At 46.3% G+C, this 21,468-nt stretch overlaps 1 protein-coding gene across 1 annotated transcript in view; it reads right to left on the bottom strand.

Moving 5' to 3' along the window:
* Positions 1-224: 224 nt before the first annotated feature.
* Positions 225-21,468, bottom strand: part of adgrd1 (adhesion G protein-coupled receptor D1) — a 324,527-nt gene continuing 303,283 nt past the window's right edge. Inside the window, exon 21 of the mRNA XM_041202315.1 lies at positions 225-320. Within this exon, the coding sequence (XP_041058249.1) occupies positions 225-320 (96 nt within the window). The remainder of the gene's footprint in view (positions 321-21,468) is intronic.

Here is a 21,468-nt window from a genome sequence, read left to right as displayed (position 1 = left end):
GATCATCACTCATGTATTGTAATTACTTTCATTCCGTCACTGATAGTTTTTCCTAATTCCTCACAGCTCATTGGTTTTAAATGTGCACAAGCATTTATCATTAGGAGGGAAATAGGTGATTTTCCAACTCAATGAATAATGATAAGAGTATGAATGCTAAAGCACTTCTGATTTTTCTGGTTTTCATAGAGTGAAATCTAACAACTGGACAGAGACGCATCAACTTACTTGAACGCATTTGCATCTCCATGTATCCTGTAGTTGTCTGTACTGATTCTTGAAATGATCCTTGTCACTGCTATGAGAATGCCAATATTCACCTAAAGCCAACAAAATCAATACAAGGTTACTTTACCAGCATCTCCCCCGCACACCTTTCAAATTGCACGGTCATTCAGTCACACTTGCACCCCCATGAGGCTGAAGGCGGTAGTTTCGAGCCCCGCTCTAGGGACCTGAGCATGTAATCCAGACTGACACTCCCAGCGCCAGTACCGAGGGAGCGCTGCACTGTCAGAGGTGCCTTCTCTCAGTTGAGTTGTTAAATCAAGGCCTCTCAGGCAGGGTTAAAGTTTTTTTTACATTTGTTCATGGGATGTGGGCATCGCTGGCTAGGCCGGCACTTACTGCCCATCCCTAATTGCCCTTGTTTGGAGGGCATTTAAGAGTCAACCACATGGCCGTGGGTCTGGAGTCACATGTAGGCCAGACCAGGTAAGGAAGGCAGATTTCCTTCCCTAAGGGGCATTAGTGAACCAGATGGGGTTTTTTTTTAATGACAATCGACAATGGTTTCACAGTCATCTTGGAGTTTTAATTCCAGGTAAGATATTTATTGAATTCAAATTCCACCATCTGCCATGATGGGATTCAAACCTGGATCCCCAGAGCATTACCCTGCGTATCTGGAATACTAGACCCGTGACAACACCATTATTCCACCGCCTCACCAAGATCCCAAGGTTGGAGAGCAGGAGCATTCTCCCCGGTGTCCTAGGCCAATATTTACCCTTCAACCAACATCGCTAAAACAGATTACCTGGTCCTTTTCGCATCCACTGTTTGTGGGATTTTGCTGTGTGCAAATTGGCTGCTGCATTTCCTACATTATAACAATTACTGTAGAAGTACTTAACAGGCTGCCGAACACTTTAGGATGTCCTCGGGTTGTGAATGGCGCTATATAAATACGCATCTTTATTTATTCCTTCGGTGTTTAGAAAAGTGCTTTAATTTGCAATCATCACAAATGGGTATGAAAATGATCAACTGTTTATGGGAGTTTCTCATCATTTTTCAGTGGGCCACACCTGATGGGGATTTGCATAAAGAGCATTGACCTTTGTAAACCAGTCGTGCAAAAAAAAACTCGCATTTACATGGTACCTGACCCATCCACAAATGTTCCAAATCGCTTTACACCCAAAGAGGTTACTTGTGTAGCGTAGCCATTGTTGCTTTCGAGGCAAATGCAGCAGCCAATCTGCACACAGCAAGTTCCCAGAAGCAGCGAATGAGATAAACAATCGGCTAACCCGTCTTGGTAAGGTTGAGGGTTATAGGATTGTTTTTTTTTTAAAAACGCCTTTCTGAAACAACAGGACCTAATTTAACATCTTATCCTCAAGACGGCACCTCCCTCAGATTGGCACTGGTGCCAGCCTCGAGCGTGATCTAAACTGTCGGCACATTGATTTCAAAATCTGATAAACATGGATACGTTTTGGAAAAAAAAACACACGAGGCAAGTTTAGATCAACCCTACATTACCTCAGAATCAAGGGGCAGGATCGTCCCAGATTTGCATCAATAGTGCGACGGTAGCGGGAGGTTAAAGCGACGCTCTACCCGCTGTCCGCAATGGCGGCTTCTCGCGCCATATCGTTCCAAACCCGTCGCACGTGTTCTGCATTCCCGGGAAAACACGCTGTTTCCATGGTGGATGGGATCTCATTCGCCCACCTCACCGCTTCATCACGCCGGGCGGCGTATTTACACTCCAGACGTGCACGGACATCTCGGTGTTTCCGGCCCAGGGCTCCTGCACAGAAGACGGGATCGCCCCAAAAGGCACCAACCACTGCAGCCCCTAGGTTCAGGCGCCTTCTGGATGCCACGGAGTCTCACTGCAATGTTCCCTACCCCTGCTCCGGACGCAGGATGGGCAACAGTATCACCCATCCAGCATGGGAGGTGATAGTAGTGGTGGTCAGCGCCAATGCTCTGCAAAAGGGGACAGCCACCCGGTGCCGCTACAGGGTGAATGGTCTCACCCGTTCTGCCAGGGTAACTCACTCTTCTCGTCCCTCTCAACTCTCACACTCCCAAACCCATCACACACCCACAGGGATCTCACACCACAAGGGACAACACCACTAACTCTCACACACACCCTCACGTCTCCATCAGGCTCTTATCCTCTGGAGCTCGAGTCCTCATCCTGTCCCTGGCTCCGCTCACCACACAAACATTCCCCTCGGTGCCATGTGTCCTGTTCGCGCTCTCTCCATCTGTTTCCATGCAGGAGAAGCTGGTTCACAGCAGCAGGGAGAGGCCCCAGACCGGGGGGGGTAGAGTGGTCCACATTAGGCTCCTCACTCACTTTGAGGAGCAGCCATCGTGCTGACTGGTGAGGGTGTGGACCCTGCCTGTGGTGAGGGTGAGGTTGGTGGTGAACACCCTCCTGAGGATCCTGTACCACATCCTCCCTCTCTCAACACAACTGTGAGTGTCTCTCTCTCCTGCTTTTGACTCTGCTGCCATGTACTCATTATCTCTACCCTGGTTCACAGGGAGCTCTGCCAAGGGACCGACACCCTCAGACAGCCAGTCCCTCAGCTCCATCCACATCCTCACCTCCAGCCAAGAGGACACCTCCTCCATTGAAGAGCTGGAGATAAGCAGCCTGGAAGACCCCTCACAGCGCTTACCCACACCCTCCACCAGCGCAGACACACACACCTCGGTGGGACCTAGATCTAGAGCAGGCTCGGGTTCACAATCTGGTGGTCACCACACGGACACCTGTCCACAGCAGAGAGGAGGCAGGTTCAGCCGAGCTCCCCGGCACTCGGAGGGCTGTTGGGGAAGAGGCTTCTGTGAGGTCCCAGTCAGATGACAAGCCTCTGGATTCAGCCTTCCAACTCATCCTGGAGAGTCACAAGGATCAGCCCTAGGGTCTCAATTATTTACTATCTGTATTAATGACCTGGAGGAGGGGACAGAGTGTAATGTATCTAAATTTGCTGACGATACAAAAATAGCTGGGAGGACATGTTGTGCTGAGGGCATAAGGAATCTGCAAGGGGATATGGTTGGTTTTAGTGAGTGGGCAAAAACTTGGCAGATGGAGTTTAATGTAGGAAAGTGTGAGGTCATGCACTTTGGTAGGAAGAATCAAAGGGCAGACTATTATTTAAATGGAGAGAGACTCCAAAAAAGTGCAGCACAGAGGGATCTGCGTGTTCTTGTGCATGAAACACAAAAAGTTAGCAGGCAGATGCAGCTCGTAATTGAGGTGGCAAATGGAATTTTGGCCTGTGTTGCTAGGGGCTGGAGTTTAAAAATAGGGAAGTCTTGTTACAGTTGTACAGGGTGTTGGTGAGACTGTACCTGGAGCACTGTGTACAGTTTTGGTCCCTGTATTTAAGAAAGGATATACTGGCATTGGAGGCAGTTCAAAAGAGATTCACTAGGCTGATTCCTGGGATGAAGGGGTTGATTTATCAAGAGCGGCTAAACAGGTTAGGCCTTTATTCATTAGAGTTTAGAAGAATGAGGGGTGATCTCATTGAAACGTACAAGACCCTGAGGGGGTTTGACAGGGTAGATGTTGAGAAGATGTTTCCACCAGTGGGGGTGAATCTCGAACTATGGGACATAGTTACAGAATAAGGGGACACTAATTTAAAACTGAGATGTGAAGGAATTTCTTCTCTCAGAGGATAGTGAATGTCTGGAATTCTCTACCCCAGAGAGTTGTGGAGGCTAGATCACTGAAAGTGTTTAAAGAGGAGGTAGATAGATCTTTGAAATATCAGGGAGTTGAGGGCTATGAGGAGCTGGCACGATAGAGGAGTTGAGGCCTGGGGCAGATCAGCCATGATCTTATTGAATAGCAGGGCAGGCTTGAGGGGCCGAATGGCCTACTCCTGCTCCTAGTTCTTATGTTCTTATCACCTCTAAAGCTGGCTTGTTTTTAACATTTTATGACAGTGGCGTCTCTGAACACACTTCAAAACAAAGACACACAAGTGGCTGCGAGAGGCGACTGTTTTCATTCATTCAAGCCAAGCCCTTTGTCATCTTTGGTGATTGAGTGTTTGAAACTCCAGCAAATGCAGCAAAGCCAGAGGAAGTAGCAAATTACAGCAGACAGAGATAACTGGAGAAGTCGATCTCTGGATGGCAGCTAAATTTTTCTGCAGCAGAATGAAATGTGAGATAAGATCGGCCTTTCCTTTACTCGCAGGTACATGTGCACTTAGGGCCAAGATGAGCCCAGTGAGATACAGAGACTCACAGGGCGTGCTGCTGGAAGTGTTACAACAGGCCTGAGGCTGTAATCTGGGCTGGGGGGGTGGGGGGGCGGGGAAGCCGGGGGCACAGGAGCAGGAGACGGGGTAGATAACGACGTCAATAAGTATTCCCATTCCCGGTCATTATTCACTGACAAGCAAAGGCTGGATTTAACAGGTTGCCGTACTCCCCCCCTCTCCCACCCGCCATCTGAGAGTTTGGTCATCAGCCCGCCCACTCAAAAGCCAGCATAGCTGTGGCCATTTTACACTGGGGGCAGCATTAATCGTCTCAGGGTGAGACTTCCATCTTGGAAGGTGTCCCACCTTAGAGAGCTGCGAGCCAATCTCATTGGCCAATAGCTCTGTAGCCCCAGCCAGGTTCAAGCGGTGGTCACTGCTGGGACGACAGCCAATCCCCAAGGAAGCGAGGCAGCCCGGACTTCAATGTAAGTCTGAACTTCAGGACGATCCCAGCGAGGTGGAGAAAGAGCGCAGAGGGCGAGGGGAGGACTGGTGGGAGGGATGGGTTAAAGGAGCGGTATTGTTGTAAGTGTTTGTTTTGTGTCTCACAAAGAGGTCTGAGGCTTGTAGGGTTAAACATTAAATGTCTATTCCCAACTCGTAAGTATGTACATCTCCAGGGTATAGCCCTGACTAGGTACTATCTCCATGCTGGTTTCTACTAGACTCTACTGTTCTCAGTCCACTATCATGTGACCCTCTACATCACAATGTGGGCGGTACTGTTCTCCAGTCCCTCTTTAACCCTTGCTATGCTGAATGGCCTTATACTACAGGATGACATTGTGGGGGGGGGGAAGGGGCAGTGAGGTGGAGAGGGCTCCGATAGGCACAGGGGACCACCCAAAGCATGTTCCATCCCAACACCAGCCCACACAGTAAAAGCTGTTGGTCTACCCGCCTCACCTCAGCCCTCCACTGCCATGTTTAAAGTAGTGGCAGAGGTGGAATGAGGTCCTTAAGTGGCCATTGATTGGCTACTTAAGGGCTCCAATAGGCTCGGAGGGGTTCAGTGCCTTTGCTCACCTTAAAATGGGACGGAGGGTGGGCAGAAGGTGTGGGAAGAAACACCCCCCACCGCCTTCAAATATGCAGGTGGGGGTTAGTAAAATCCAATCCCATCTTTCTCACTAGATGTAGGCGTGCAGACACACACAGAGCAGCTGTGGATAGGGTTGAAGCCACAGATCGGGAGAGACGTAGGGGCTGGAGGAGTTTACAGAGATAGGGAGGGTTGTAGGGGCTGGAGGAGGTTACAGAGATAGGGAGGGGTGTAGGGGGTTGGAGGAGGTTACAGAGATAGGGAGGGGTGTAGGGGCTGGAGGAGGTTACAGAGATAGGGAGGGTTGTAGGGGGTTGGAGGAGGTTACAGAGATAAGGAGGGGTGTAGGGGCTGGAGGAGGTTACGGAGATAGGGAGGGGTGTAGGGGCTGGAGGAGGTTACAGAGATAGGGAGGGGTGTAGGGGCTGGAGGAGTTTACAGAGATAGGGAGGGTTGTAGGGGGTTGGAGGAGGTTACAGAGATAGGGAGGGGTATAGGGGCTGGAGGAGGTTACAGAGATAGGGAGGGTTGTAGGGGCTGGAGGAGGTTACAGAGATAGGGAGGGGTGTAGAGGCTGGAGGAGGTTACAGAGATAGGGAGGGGTGTAGGGGCTGGAGGAGGTTACAGAGACAGGGAGGGGTGTAGGGGCTGGAGGAGGTTACAGAGATAGGGAGGGGTGTAGGGGCTGGAGGAGGTTACAGAGATAGGGAGGGGTGTAGAGGCTGGAGGAGGTTACAGAGACAGTGAGTATAAATTCACCTTGTGCAGATATGCAAAGCCTGTGAGATTGAATGAATTGCATATTTTGCTTTATTGAACCAAGTGAATTTACTCCTTGTAACGTTCAGTCACTGGAACGATAAGAGGTAGAGATTCATGGTTACAATAAAACTCTGTGTATTCAAGGGGTTAAGTTAAAATGACAAATCTCCCAGATTAGGAGCCCACAGTGGGGTCCACTGAAACAATATAAACACATCCATAGCTGTAAATAAAATGTCCACAAATATTCACCCGTTATAGCCTGAAACCATATCACATTGAGGCAACCATTAGATCAAAACAGTGTTGATTCTCTATCGCAGCTCACTACTCGTTCAATAAACACCAGCCTTCCCCAACATCAGCCTGCTCAGGATGCAGAGACAAATTAAGGCAGTGACAGTGTCTGTGCTTACTACATTCCAAATGTTTTTATGTCATACAATCACATTCTGGATAAGGATCTCAAAAAAATAAATCATCAACCTTAAACATTTCCATGGACACATCTCAAATAGGAAACATTTGACAATCTCAGAATATTCCTGTGGGAGTTTGAGGCCAGTGTTCAGTGAGGCATTAACACACGCTAATGGATGGAGCTGGAAAGTCACACTCACGCCAGTCAACCCCCAACACTGCAGACTTCACCACCACTACTCACTTTGAGCCGAATGCATATAGTAAACTCGGAACTTCCCTTGTAGTTTCCAAACAGTCTGACTCCAGTGACTCCGTTACTTAAACAATCATTTTATTCAGGTAGCACAACAATTGCAGGCAATGAAGTACTTTTTGAGGTGACTTACCATTGTAATGTGGGAAATATGGCAGCCAATTTGCACACAGCAAGCTCCCACAAACAGCAACATGATAAATGGTCAGATATAGCTTGGGGGGGGGGGGGGGATAAATATTATCCAAGTATACTGGGGAGAACATCCACTCTTTCTCCCAGTGCAGTACTGTGGGAGAGCTGCACTGTCAGAGTTGGAGTTCTGACCACATGACAGAGGTCATGTCTGCCCTCCAAGGTGGAGGTAAAAGATATCACAGCCATTAGTTCATAGAGCAGGGGAGTTCTCCCCAGTGCCCTGGGGCCAATACTTATCCTTCTACCAACATCAGTAAAACAGAATAGCTAACCATTCATTCCTTTGCTGGTTGCTGTGTGTAAGATGACTGCTCCAGAAGGCTCCAAAACAACTGAGACGATAATTCAAAAGTAATTAATGGGCCGAGAAACACCTTGGATATCCTCAGGAAACAGCAGGTGCTACAGAAACTCACATTCTACCTTCCTTCAGATATCTGAGCGAATGGTTGCACAGAATCCCCATCCATCAAACTCAACAGCAAACTCGGAGAATATTTAAATACCGTCAGCATCACCAACTCAGAAAAATCACCCAACAACGTTTCTACAACTCTGACACAAATCAAACAGACAGCACCCAGTACATCAATACCCAGTACATCAATACCGACAGGCCACAGTATGGTTCTGCTCAATCTATCAGCTGTTCCTGTTAGCTGCAGTGTGTCTGAAAATTCATCAGACTGTTAAGAATCATTATGTCTCAGGCTCCACGGCTAATCTTTACTCCCTTTATTTTTCTTTTCGTTGATTGCTGAAGCTTCTTGGCCACCTCCTGAACCTTGTTTACTCTATAATTCTCTCCTTCCACTGTCTGCTCTGCTGCTCACATGGGAAGAAAGGAAGCAATGTGATTGAGAAAGCATCCAAAAGAAAATGGTCAGAAGTACCAGTTGCTGAAATGATAACAGGTTACGTTTCATAGTGCTTTATCTCCTGAAGAGTAGCCTTCCAAACTGGACACCCAGCAGCAAAGAGTCCCAGCGTTCTGGTCATACACTGTCCGTGGAATAAGTTTCAGATGTGACTCAGTGAGTAACACTCTCTCCTCTGAGTTTGTGGGTTCTGTTCGCCAGGGACTTCAGCGCAAAATCTAGGCCTATATTCCTAGTGCAGTGTTAAGGGAGTGCTGCACTGTCAGGGGTGCCATCTTTTGGATGAGATGTTAAACCCAGGCTCATTCAGCCCCCTCAAGTTGAAGTAAAGGATCCCGTGGGACAATGAGGAAAGATTGGATAGGCTGGGGTTGTTTTCCTTGGAGCAGCGAAGGTTGAGAGGGGACCTGATAGAGGTGTACAAGATTATGAGGGGCATAGATAGGGTGGATAGGAAGACATTTTTTTCCATTAGCAGAGGGGTCAATAACCAGGGGGCATAGATTAAAGGTAAGGGGTAGAAGGTTAAGAGGGGAGTTGAGGAGAAATGTTTTCACCCAGAGGGTGGTGGGAGTCTGGAGCTCACTGCCCGAAAGGGTGGTTGAGTCAGAAACTCTCGTAACATTGAAGATATTCACTTGCTTTGCCATAGCCTTCAGGGCCATGGGCCAAGTGCTGGAAAATGGGATTAATGCAGTCAGATCTTTGTTGATCAGCGCGGACACGATGGGCTGAATGGCCTCCTTCTATGCTGTAAACGTCTATGAGTCTAAGAGCAGGGGAGTGCTCCCCCATACTCTGGGCCACTACTTTTCCCTCACCCATTATTAAGACCAGATGATCTGGTCATTATCTTATTGCTGTTTATGGGAAGTTTATGGGAGCTTCCTGTGCGCAAATTGGTTGCTGCACATCCCTGTATGACACCAGTGATCATACTTCAAAAAGTACTTCATTGGCTGGAAATCACCTTGGGATATCATGCAGTCATGAAAGGCACTATATAGACACAAGTGTTTTCTTTAGAAACAAAAAGTTTATGGCACAGGAGAAGACTATTTGGCCCATTGTATCTGTGTCAGTTGAGAAGAAGCTATCGAGCCTAATCCCACTTGCCAGCTCTTGGTCCATTTCCCTGTGGTTAAAGCACCTTAAGAGCATATCTGAACGTTCTTTAAATGTGATGTGGAACTCCAATGGAAACAGCTGGCTGGTCACAAATACACTCATCAAATATTATCCTTTGCTTCCCTTGGATCCCATTAGTTTTTACTTTTTTTTAATCAGTCTGCCATGTGGAACTTCGTCAAAAGCCATGCTTAAATCCATGTAGAGTGCATAAAGCACCTCACCGACCCTCCTTGTTATCTCCAAAAAAAATTCAATGTTAGTCAGATACAACCTTCGCGTAACCAATGGTGCTGACTGTCTTTGATTAATCCATTCTTTTCTAAGTGATGACTTATCCTGTCCTTCAGAAATTGTTTCCAATAATTTGCCACCACCAAGGTTAGTCTTGGTGACCAGTAATTGTTCAGTCTATCCCCTCCTCTCTTTTTAAACAATGGTACAGTATTAACTCTCCTCCAGCATCGCACCTGCAGCCAGAGAGGATTGCAAAACAACAGTTAGAGCCTTCGCTATTTTTGCCTTTGCTTTTCCAGTAGCTGCCTGGGATATTTATCATCTGGTCCTGGTGACTTATCCACTTTCAAAGATGCTAAACCTCTTAATATCTCCTCTCTCACTATGTTTACCCCGTCCAATATTTCACACTCCTTCTCCTTAACTTTGTGAAGACAGACATAAAATATTCATTAAGAACCATGCCTGTGTGTTCTGCTCTCACACACAGGTTCCCATTTTAGACACAAATAGACCCTATTGTTTGCTCTTTCTGTATTTATAAAACTTCATGGGTTTTTCTTCCTTTTATTTGTCGATATTTCTTCGGACTCTCTCTCTTTGTTTTCCTAATTTCAATTTAATTTCCCTCCTGCACTTTCTGTACTCCCTTAGAGTTTGCGCAGTGTTGTGCTCCCAGCTCCTATAATCTCTTTGGGAACAGCAGGACCTCCAGATGATCTCTCAAGCTCTCTGGTTTAGCTCAGGGAGCAGGAGTCCGAAGGGAGGAGGCCAAGGCTGACAGGCCGCATGTGTATTTGCCTCATCTGTCTCCAGACAAGACCCAGCAGGAGATAAATGGCAGGACCCAGAGGAATGGTCTAGGCTGGAAGAGCTTCAATGTTTACATGACTTTTATTGCTAAACAGAGGCAGAACTAAAATGTGGACAGATTTGGCTCAAATCATTTTCCCTGTCTTTTCCCCTCAATGGTAACATTGGAGGGTGGATGACTCTCAGTGCAAGTACTTTAAAGACAGGTATGTATAAATATCGAGCTCAAACAGTCATTAAAATTGAAACACATAATCTTTTAAAACACATGCTTTTCATCAGAGCAGTGGGCAGTGTTAGCAGACAGCAGCAATATAAAAGGCAGTGTGTTGCAATGCAGCAACTACCAATGGCTGTTTACAACAAAGTTTTAGCTTGTTGTTGGGGGGGGGGGGGCAGTGGGGGTGGGGGTGGGGTGGGGGGGGGGCGGGGGTGCGGGTGGGGGGTTGGTTGGGGTGCGGGAGTGAGATGGGAAGGTGTGAAAAGGCATAGAGCACCTGATCTCCATTTCACAATTAGTTTGAGCACAACTGGATGGTCATAAAAAGTCAGAGAGGGCTGTATCCAACAGGAAGAAAATTATAAAGAAAGTGGTTATAGAGAAACATTAGTGTTTTTATTTAGTTAGAAAGAGTCCATCGCTGTCTTCAAGACCTGATGACATGAACAGATCTGAAAAACTCACCTTCACGATTCCTCACTAAATTCCATCCACCTAAGTTTCAGGTGTGTGGTTAATGAGCTTTGCGCTGATTGGGTGTTTAAGATTAATGATTTATCAATAGGAAATGAAATGAATTAGCAGACATTTTGCTGACTCTAGTTTAAGGAGTAAAGGATGGGCCTGTCACTCAGGGAGATGGTTGTATCTGCTTCATATCTGCAGAAAGGATGTTGAAGCAGGAACAGACTGAGGATTCCTTGTGAAGACCCAGGTGAGCATTCCTGACTCTCCTGTCCCATGAACAAATCAATAAAAAATGTCCAACCACTTAGTTCTCTGGCCCTCAGTCGTATCTCCTGTTCCTGATATAGGGGCAGGGCGATGTCAGTCAGTCCCTTGAGCATGTCCTACCATGGCCCCATTTACACCCTTATTTAGCAACATTTAAAATGATTAGCAGATTTAAGACAATTAATTGAGCCCCAGCATCTACTGCTCTTTGGGGGAGAGAGTTCCACAATTCTGCCGCCCTTTGTGTGAACGAGTGTTTCCTAGCTTCTCTCCTGATTGGACTGACTCTGATCTGAAGATTCTGTTCCCTTGTCCTGGATTCCCCCCACCCCACACTACAACGCCCCCACCACTGTCCCCCCACTCCCCCACCAACCCTGACCCACCAACCACTGGAAAAGGTTTCTTTCTCTCTCTACCCTCTCAATTCCTAAAATCCTAAAAACATCAATCAACTCACCCCTTAATCTTCTATATTCAAAAGAATAAAGGTTATGTAATCTCATGTTGTAATCTAACCCCTGAAGCCTTGGTAATATTCTAGTGAACTTGCACTCCATTCCTTCCAAAGCCGATGTTTCCTCTGAAGATGCAGTGCTCTGGACCACACAGAGTGCTCCTGACATGGTCTAACCAGGGCTTGGCACTCCAGGTTTTGGTTTGTGGGGAAGCTTACCACCGGCATCAAGCCACGGTCCCTCTCCCCTGCTTGGAATGGGTTAAGATCGGAACTTGAGGGAAGATAGCGGAATCAGTGGAGGAAATTCCATAGGTCAGTTTAACGATACCCCATGTCCCTTCACCCCCACCCCCCACCAGAATCCCAATCCCCATTCGGCTGACAGGTTTAAAGTCATTTCCTGAGTATCTGTTATCTGTAATATCAGAATTTATTTGACTGAAGACATCTGATTTGATAAACATTGCCACACTTCGAATGTCACATCTTTCTGATGATTTTCCCTTGGTCATTGTCTGAAATGATTTTCTGTTTCAAGGGAGAACATTTGGCAATTTGCATTAGTGAATGAAATTGTGACCTTGTCCCTGACATTGCTCTTTGACCAGAATTATTACTGAATACCAACAAAAATAACCCCTCAGCAAAGATAAATCCCATTCCACAGAGTGCACCTACTGATAAACAAACTCACGCACGCTCACTCTCACTTACTCACATCTTCCCTCACTCATTCACACACACACACTCTCACACACTCAAATTTTCACTGATGCACAGGCTCTTGTAGATGTATGAGTATGTACATCTGTATCTGTCGCTGGCATAGTGGTAATGTCACTGGACTAGTAATCCAGCAGCCCAGGCTAATGCTCTGGGGACATGGGTTCAAATCCCACCATGGCTGGTGGTATTTAAATTCAATTAATAATCTGGAATTGAAAATGTAGTCTCAGTAATGGTGACCATGAAATTATCATTAAAAACCCATCTGGTTCACTTGTCTTCACTTCAGGGAAGGAAATCTGCTGTCCTTACCTGGTCTGGCCTACATGTGATTCCAGACAATATGGTTGATCCTTAAATGCCCTCTCAAGGGCAATTAGGGATGGGTAACAAATGCTGGCCTTGTCAGTGATGTCCACATCCCATAAAGGGAAAAAATGTACATATGTGCTATAATATATATACTCACTGGCTTTCTATACAAAGTTTCCTGAATAATTTGGGTACCACTAGTGCAAGCAATTATTTGCCAGCCATAGCTCAGTGAGTAATACTCCTGCTTCCCACTGCACAGATTTGAGCCCATAATCCCGGCTGACACCCCCAGAGCAACTGAGGGAGTGCTGCACTGTTGGAGGTGCTGCGTCTGCAAGAGATATTAAACTGAAGCCATGTCAGCACTCTCAGGTGGATAAAATTGATCCCATGGTACTACTTTGAAGAAGGGCAGGGGTGTTATCCCCGATGTCAATATTAATTCCTCAATCAACATCACTGGAACAGATTATCTGGCTATTATGACATTGTTGCCTGTGGGAGAGTAAATTCCCTCCATTAAACACTGATGATGGGTTTATGGGTTTGTCTCAAACCTTCTCAGGTGGTTAGCTGCCTCCAGGAGTTGACCTGCGGCCATGATGCTTGGGGGGCCTGGGTCTGAGTCCCAGATTTAGCTGGAAAAAGACTTTTGTCTTATCTTAACAGCAGAACCAATGCATCATCTGGATGGATGACATTACAAACACAAGCATCCTCCAAGAAGCAGGTCTCCTGAGCATAGAGGTGACCATTCTCACCTGGGCAACTGCACTGGACAGGGCTCTGCATCAGAATAGAGTCATCTTGTTGTACAGCACAGAAACAGGCCCTATTGGGGGCCAAACGCTCAGCTTCCAAAGTGCGCCCTCAGCTCTGGTGAAAGGTCACAGGGTGGTCAGGGGAACTGTTTCACAGATACCCTGAAAACCCACTGGAAGAAGATTAGCTTTGACCTCAGCAGCTGGGAACAGAGTGCGCTGGGCTGCCCATGACGGTGCCCAATCTTCAGCTGGGTGTCACTGGTTAGGAATCAGGCCAGGTGATGAGGGCCAAAGACACAAGAGCAAGAAGAAAGTTCAAGAAGGCCCTCGACCACTCATCAACCACGGACTGACCACTGACTGCCGACGTGGAATGTGGATCTTGGAATGTTTTCCCGTCTTTATGCTGTTTCTATCTTAGTCTTTTACTTTCCCTTTTCTCCCTCCTTTACCTTGCACTGACTTCACCCCAATCTCTTACAGCCTCTCTCTCTTTCTCTCCCCATTTCTTTTTCTCTCCCTCTCTCCCTCTCTCTAATCTAGATTCTACAGCAAGAATGCTCCTCGCTCCCAGGAACCTCCATTACTACCTAAGATTACATTTTGAAAGTACTTCATTGGCTGCAAAGCATTCCGGGATGTCCTGAGAATGTGAGAGGTGCTATAACAGTGTAAGACTTTCTATTTCTATGCTGAAGGGTCTATTATTTTAGACACATGCGTTGTGAGGGAGCTTCACTTATATTGCACCTTATCACACCTCAAACATTGCAAAATATTTTGTATACTCTGAAGAAAAACAGCTTAAATTTTAGAGCCTTTCATAACCTAAGCACATCCCAAGGTGTTCACAGCCAGCGTCGCTATTAACCTCATGTAAAGAAACTCTCTGATATTTTCTCTGCTTCAATCACTCCATGCAGTAATGAATTCCACAGTCTCACACAACCCCAACCCTCTGTGTGAAACACTGCCTCCTGCTGTCTACTTTAATTCCTATTTTCAATCTTCCATCTATGTGCCCTCACTCCAGAGCCATCAGTCATTGGAAACAGTCTGGGGTGGGGGTGTGGGGTCGTGGGCAGGGGAAAGGGTGAACATAAAGCCCCTTCCCCATTGATATCATCAATTTGATAGGCCTTTGCACTGCAGCACAATCAAAACGGGCTTTTTGAGGAGGTACCAGCATGAAAGCCTAAAGAACACTCAGGTGAGTCAGGAGAAAGGGGTTCAACAAGGTCTCCTGGGCAGGAAGTGGAAGAACCAGAGAAGCAAGACTTAGGATTTCCACCATGGAGCCTGGAGGAACTTGCACCCATAGTTTCCCTGCCTTTCATCTGTCCATCACCATCCCATCTCCCTGTCGCCCTCATGCTCCATTCCCCTCCCCTTCCACACTCTGTCCTCACCCTACCTCTTCCTCTTTCTCTCTCTCCACCACAGTCCTTTCACTCCACATCCTTCCATTTCTCTTCTCCCTCTCCATATCCACAGCTCCATTACTTCCCCCATGGTAATCTTTCCTATATCCTGTCTCCCTCACTATTTCCCCTCCCTCCCCTCAGCCACCTCCCTCTCTGCTCCTCCTCATTGCTTCCTTCTCAGTTTCACTGAAGGTGGAGGACTGGCTGAGAGAGCAGTTAATGAAGTATACAGTATCCTGGGCTTTATTAACAGGGGTACAGAGTACAAGAGCAAGGAGGTTCTGTTAAACTTGTACAAAACACTGGTTCAGCCTCAACTGGAGTATTGCATCCAGTTCTGGGCATTAGTGAGAGTGCAGAAAAGATTCACAAGAATGGTTCTAGGGATGAGGAACTTCAGTTACATAGATAGATTAAAGAAGTTGGGACTGTTTTCCTTGGAGAAGAGAAGGTTGAGATGAGATTGATAGAGGTGTCCAAAATCATGAGGAGTCTGGACTGGGTATATAGGGAGAAACTCTTCCCATTGGGAGAAGGATTGAGAACCAGAGGGCACAGATTTAAGGTAATTGGCAAAAGAAGCAATAGCGACATGAGCAACAATAGCAACAGCGAGTGGTTAGGGTCTGGAATGCACTCCCTGAGTGCCTGGCCAAGGCAGGGTCAAACGTGACATTTAAGAGAGATTTAGATTATTTTATGTAAAGGAAAAATGTGCAGGGCTACAAGGAAAAAACCGGGGAATGGGACTTGGTAAATTGCTTCTTTGGAAAGCTAGCACAGACACGATGGGCTGAATGGCCTCTTTCTGTGTCATACCATCATGTGATTTCCCTTTGATAATTTTATATCTTAGAATACTTTGCTCTGAACCCAATGTGTGTATCAAGGCTACAGCAACATACATGTCTCTTCAAGTTATCATCCCTGCTTTTCTGAATTCACACTTAATGCCTGGCACATTCATAGACAAACTCTGCAAATCTGTCAAGCTTAAACTTCTTAATACCCCTTACCCTTCAGTTTTTACCTTGTCCTCAAATTCTTCTCATCTGAATGCTTTGTACTTTAAATCCCGGCCACAAAACTATTGTAACAGAAACACGCTCTCCGCTTCTAATCCTCTCTAAGCTGCCAGGTTTAAAATATGTTTGGACCTGTGGTGTCAGTGGACCTGAAAACACACTACAAAGCAAAATCTAGGATGGTCCTGGAGATTAAGTGAGGTATAGGAAAATAGAGACAGGCAGAAGGAAAGAATCATCTTTCAATAGCACCTTTCACAACCTCAGGATGCACCCGCTTGCTTTACAGCCAATGAAGTACTTTGTGAAGAGTTGCAATGCTGGAAATGTGGTAGCCAATTTGTACGCAGCAAGCTCCCACAAACAGCAATGTGATAAATGACCGGATCATCCCGTTTTTTTTAAGTGATGTTGAGGGACAAAGTTGAAGTTGACAATCCCACTGCAATTGGGAGGGAGTGCAGCATTGTTGGAGGTGTTGTCTTCTGGTTGAGAAAGTCAAACCTAGGCCCTGATTGGCCTCACATGTGATGCAAAAAATCCCCTGGCATTGTTTCGAAGAGCAGAGGAAATCCCTCTTGTCCTCGCCCCTCCCTAACTCTGTAATCTCCTCCTGGCTACAACCCTCCAAGATCTCAGCATTCCTCCAATTGTGGCCTCATGTGCTTCCCCAATTTTAATCGCAGCACCATCGGTGGCTGCACTGGGTCTGAAGTTGTGGAATTCCCTCCCTAAACCTCTCCAACTCTCCCTCCTCAGAACCTACCTCTTTGATGGAGCTTTTTGGTGATGTGCCCTCATATCTCCTCACGTGGGTCGGTGTCAAATATTGTTTGATGACACTCCTGTGAAATGCCTTTGAACATTTTACGATGTTAAAGGTGCTTTATAAATAAAAATTGCTGTTGCTATTAAAGATCCTATCACTCTCCAATTGCACCCCTCTCCCTCAACCCTGTCCTCCACCACTGAATGAACAATTTGGGGCTTTTAGCAAGGAACCTGTTGCTAATAATTCAGTCATGCGCTGGTCATCAAAAATCAGATTAACCAATAAAAAAAAGTCAATGAAGCAAACACAAGAAAGTGGAATCCAGGACTAAAGATCAGCTTTTGAGTGAAACAACTTTGAATGAAGTGAAATTGAACAAAATGGAGATTCTGTTCTACTGAATGATTGCTGTCAAATTATATCAAAACATGTTCTGAGAAAAACTACGACATGACCCCAATTGGCCACACATTATACACATTAAAACCAAAGCTTTCTGAAAGAATTTGTGAAAATTGAGCATGTGAGATCATTAAGTAGGCCTTCGCCCTTCATGATGCCATGAAGCTACCTCGTTGGCAGCTCCTCAGTGATCCCTAGGGATCATAAAGGTTCTACTTGTCATAATTCTTTCTTGATTATTCTTTGTAAAAATAGCTAGTGATGATGTTGATTGACATTGATGCTTTGGAAAGAGCGCTGAGGAGGACCATTAGATTAATTCCCAGTTTGAAGCATCTTAATTACGAATATAGGCTAAAAGAGTTAGCACTTTTCGGTTTAGTGAATTATGGGTGATTTGATTGAAGTTTAGATGATGAAGGGAATAAATTATGTCCAGTGAACAGTGTGTTCCAATTAAATAATTTTTATCCTTTATTCATTCATGGGATGTGGGATCGCTGGCTGAGCCAGTATTCATTGCCCATCCCTAATTGCCCTTGAGAAGGTGGTGGTGAGCTGCTTTCTTCAGCCGCTGCAATCCATGTGGTGTAGGTACACCCACAGTGCTGTTAGGGAGGGAGTTCCAGGATTTTGTCCCAGCGACAGTGAAGGAACGGCGATATATTTCCAAGTCAGGGCCAGAGTAATCTCCTGGATTAGTTTGGATCATTTAAGGGAGCCGAAGAGGTTTTTAATTTGCTTTTGTGCCTCTCCCAGGGGATCATGTGGTTTCAGATGGGGGATGGGTAATGTCTATCTTGTGATACATGAAGGATGGTAATTGTGTGGGTGTGATGACTCAATGGAGTAAACGGGTTTCGTGAAAAAACAGCAAAACTTTATAACGAAGACCTCTCAGAGCACTTGCACCTAGACCTGGTCACTGGTCCGAAAAACCCCCAGCATGCCGGCACTAAGAGCTCCCGCAATACATCACATGACCTGTGATTGACAGGAGGGAGGGACAATATATGCAGTTACCAAATTTCCTCCCTCTTTAGCTTTTTTACAATCATAAGACCATAAGACATAGGAGCAGAAATTAGTCCATTCGGCCCATTGAGTCTGCTCCACCATTCAATCATGGCTGGTAAGTTTCTCAACCCCATTCTCCCGCCTTCTCCCCGTAACCTTTGATCCCCTTACCAATCAAGAACCTATCTATCTCGGTCTTAAATACACTCAATGACCTGGCCTCCACAACCTTCTGTGGCAATGAATTCCATAGATTCACCACTCTGGCTAAAGAAGTTTCTCCTCATCTCTGTTCTAAAAGGTCTTCCCTTTACTCTGAGGCTGTGCCCTCAGGTCCTAGTCTCTCCTACTAATGGAAACATCTTCCCCATGTCCACTCTATCCAGGCCTTTCAGTATTCTGTAAGTTTCAATCAGATCCCCCCTCATCCTTCTAAACTCTAATCGAGTATAGACCCAGAGTCCTCAAACGTTCCTCATATGTTAAGCCTTTCATTCCTGGGATGGTTCTCGTGAACCTCCTCTGGACCCTCTCCAGGGCCAGAACATCCTTCCTGAGATACGGGGCCCAAAATTGCTCACAATATTCTAAATGTGGTCTGACCAGAGCCTTATAAAGCCTCAGCAGCACATCCCTGCTTTTATATTCTAGTCCTCTCAAAATAAATCACTCTTTGCAAAACACATTTGAGCATCCAACAAACATACATACAATGTCAGATGATTATAAATCAAGCCTTCGAGGTGCTCTTCGTAGACAGCTAGAGTGGCATAACTCAACCACTGGAGGTTCCTGAACAGGATCGACAGGATCTGGAACTTCACTGTGAGACACATCATCAGTTCAGGATTTGGCAACTCTTCTGAAACATCTGGAATGTCTGTTCTAGGTCAATCACACACCTCAGAAGTCGATGGTTTAACTTTAATCACAGGTTGATCAGTTAATTGTTGGAATGTCTCTCTGGTATGGTGTGATCTACATGCTTACGGATGATTCTATCTCCCACTTGTACTTGGAAAGATAATGGACCAGTGACTGAAACAATGGCTCCTGCAGCCCAGCAGGGACTGCTGCTGAAATTTCGAACGTATAAGGTGTCACCTACACTGGATGTGCGAGCTGTACTCTGTATGTCGTGGTTAAACTTCTGATTGCTCTGGTTCTGCGCTAATTTCCTATCTAAATTCAGAAACATCAAGTGTAAACGTGCACACAGATGACATTTCATTCATAACTCCAATGGTATTGAACCCATAGTCGAATGCGATGTTGTATAATAACATAAGAGAAACTGGAGTACCTTCCAGTGTACATTCTGATAACTTCTTCATACCAGACTTAAAAGTTTGTACAGACCTCTTGGCTAGACCATTTGATGAGGGGTGCCAAGGAGCTGTCTTTATATGGGTGGATTCCATACAGATCCATAAATTTCTGAAACTTGATGCTGGTAAAGGCTGTACTATTATCAGAAACAACAATTTCAGGGTGGCATGCATGCTGAAACAGTGACCTAGCTTCTTGATAATTGCGTTCGAGGTTGGTGATTTGGCTTCATATACATCCGTCCATTTTGAATGTGTATCTACAATTAACAAGACCATGGTACCTAGGAATGGTCCTACATAATCGATATGTAGTCAAACCCAGGGTCAACCAGGCCACTCCAACGGATGCAGGGGGAGCTGAAACAGGCAACTTCTGTTGTTGCTGACATTGGAGACAGTGCTTGACCACGCTTTCAATGTCACTGTCAATGCCTGGCCACCAGACATAGCTTTGCACAAGCATTTTCATCTTTGATATGCCTGGATGTGCACTGTGGAGCTCTGTCAAGAGTGGCTCTCTATCTCGTGATGGGACCACAACTCTTAAACACCACAACAAAATTCCGTCTTGACAGCTTAATTCCATATTTCTGACATGGAACGGTCTCAATTCTTCAGATATAGGCGAGTTTGGCCATCCTTGCAAAGCAAACCAGAGCTTACAGGGCTATGAGCCAAGTGCTGGAAAATGGGATTAGAATAGATAGGTGCTTGATGGCCGGCATGGACACGATGGGCCGAAGGGCCTGTTTCTGTGCTGTATAACTCTATGGCTCTAAAGTCTATTGACCTTCAACAATATTGGATCTCTGCTCGTCCAATTTCTAATTTGTTTTGCACACACACACACACACACACACAGGCGGTAAGAGGGCCAGGTTTTCCCATGTCTGGCAGGCTCGGCAAGAGGGGGAGGGGTCAGTCGTGGAGCCGACCATTCACTGTCTGTGATTGGCTCCGCACTCTGCACCGCGATCGGCTCCGTACTTTCCATGGCGAGGGAGATTTCTAGGGCGCAGTTAAAGTCAATGTTAATTTCAGCAAGCAAGCAGCACTGTACAGAGTCGTCCTTGACACCACATGGGCAGCTGCTCCCGCAGCACCATTGTTTAACACGTCCCCAAAGCCACAATATTCTGTTAACTGTCTGAGGTTCACCACACAGGTCGCGATGGCCTCTCCAAGAGCAGAAACTCTTGAATTGAATTTAAAGTGCTGCATTATCACAGGCAGCTTGTGCTTTCACTAGGTCCACTAACTCACTGCACCGCTTGGAATTGGGTGCGCTCGGGGTAGTCATGTTGCAGATCAGGTTGTATGTTTTACTGCCACATACACGTCAGGGGATCGCTTTCCGCTTCTCTAATGCGGTTATTTCATTTGCTACAAAGTAAAATCCAAGGCGCTCAACATACTGGCCCCAGTCTTCAACATTAGCATCCTCTGGATCGATTCTTCCAAACAGCGGCGTGACTGGCGAGTAGTTTTCAAAATTTGATTCGCTCCCAGTCACAGGGTGAGGTGCACAGTCAAAGCCGACTTTACTCTCGTCACCGAATGTGATGACTCAACGGAGCAGACAGGTTTCATGAGGAAACAGCAAAACTTCATTACGGAGACGTGTCGGAGTGCTTTCACGCTAGCTCCGATCTCTTGACCGAAGATGGACCCCTCCCTCATCGGAATGCCCGCGCTAAGACCTCACTGGTCGAAGCTCCCGCAGTACATCACATGACCCGTGATTGACATGAGGAAGGGACAATACGTGCAGTTACCACAGTGGGACAGGCCGGATGGAACACAAGGTCTCTTCTGGCCAGGTCACGGGTTTTATGACAAGCCGATTTATGCACCGAGACTCTGAAGTCCAGCCGGGACCCTCCCCTGGACACCACCACCCAGACCGGGAGTGGATAATTCAATGTAGACAAGAAGCCGTACAACACAGCACCAGCTCACCTGAGACATTTACCAATGAGCTCTTGGGGAGAGTCATGAGATA

Source organism: Carcharodon carcharias, chromosome 13, assembly GCF_017639515.1.
Source record: "Carcharodon carcharias isolate sCarCar2 chromosome 13, sCarCar2.pri, whole genome shotgun sequence".
NCBI lineage: Eukaryota > Metazoa > Chordata > Chondrichthyes > Lamniformes > Lamnidae > Carcharodon > Carcharodon carcharias.
Note: the sequence above shows the minus strand (reverse complement) of the source record. Positions and strands in the feature narration are given on the sequence as shown.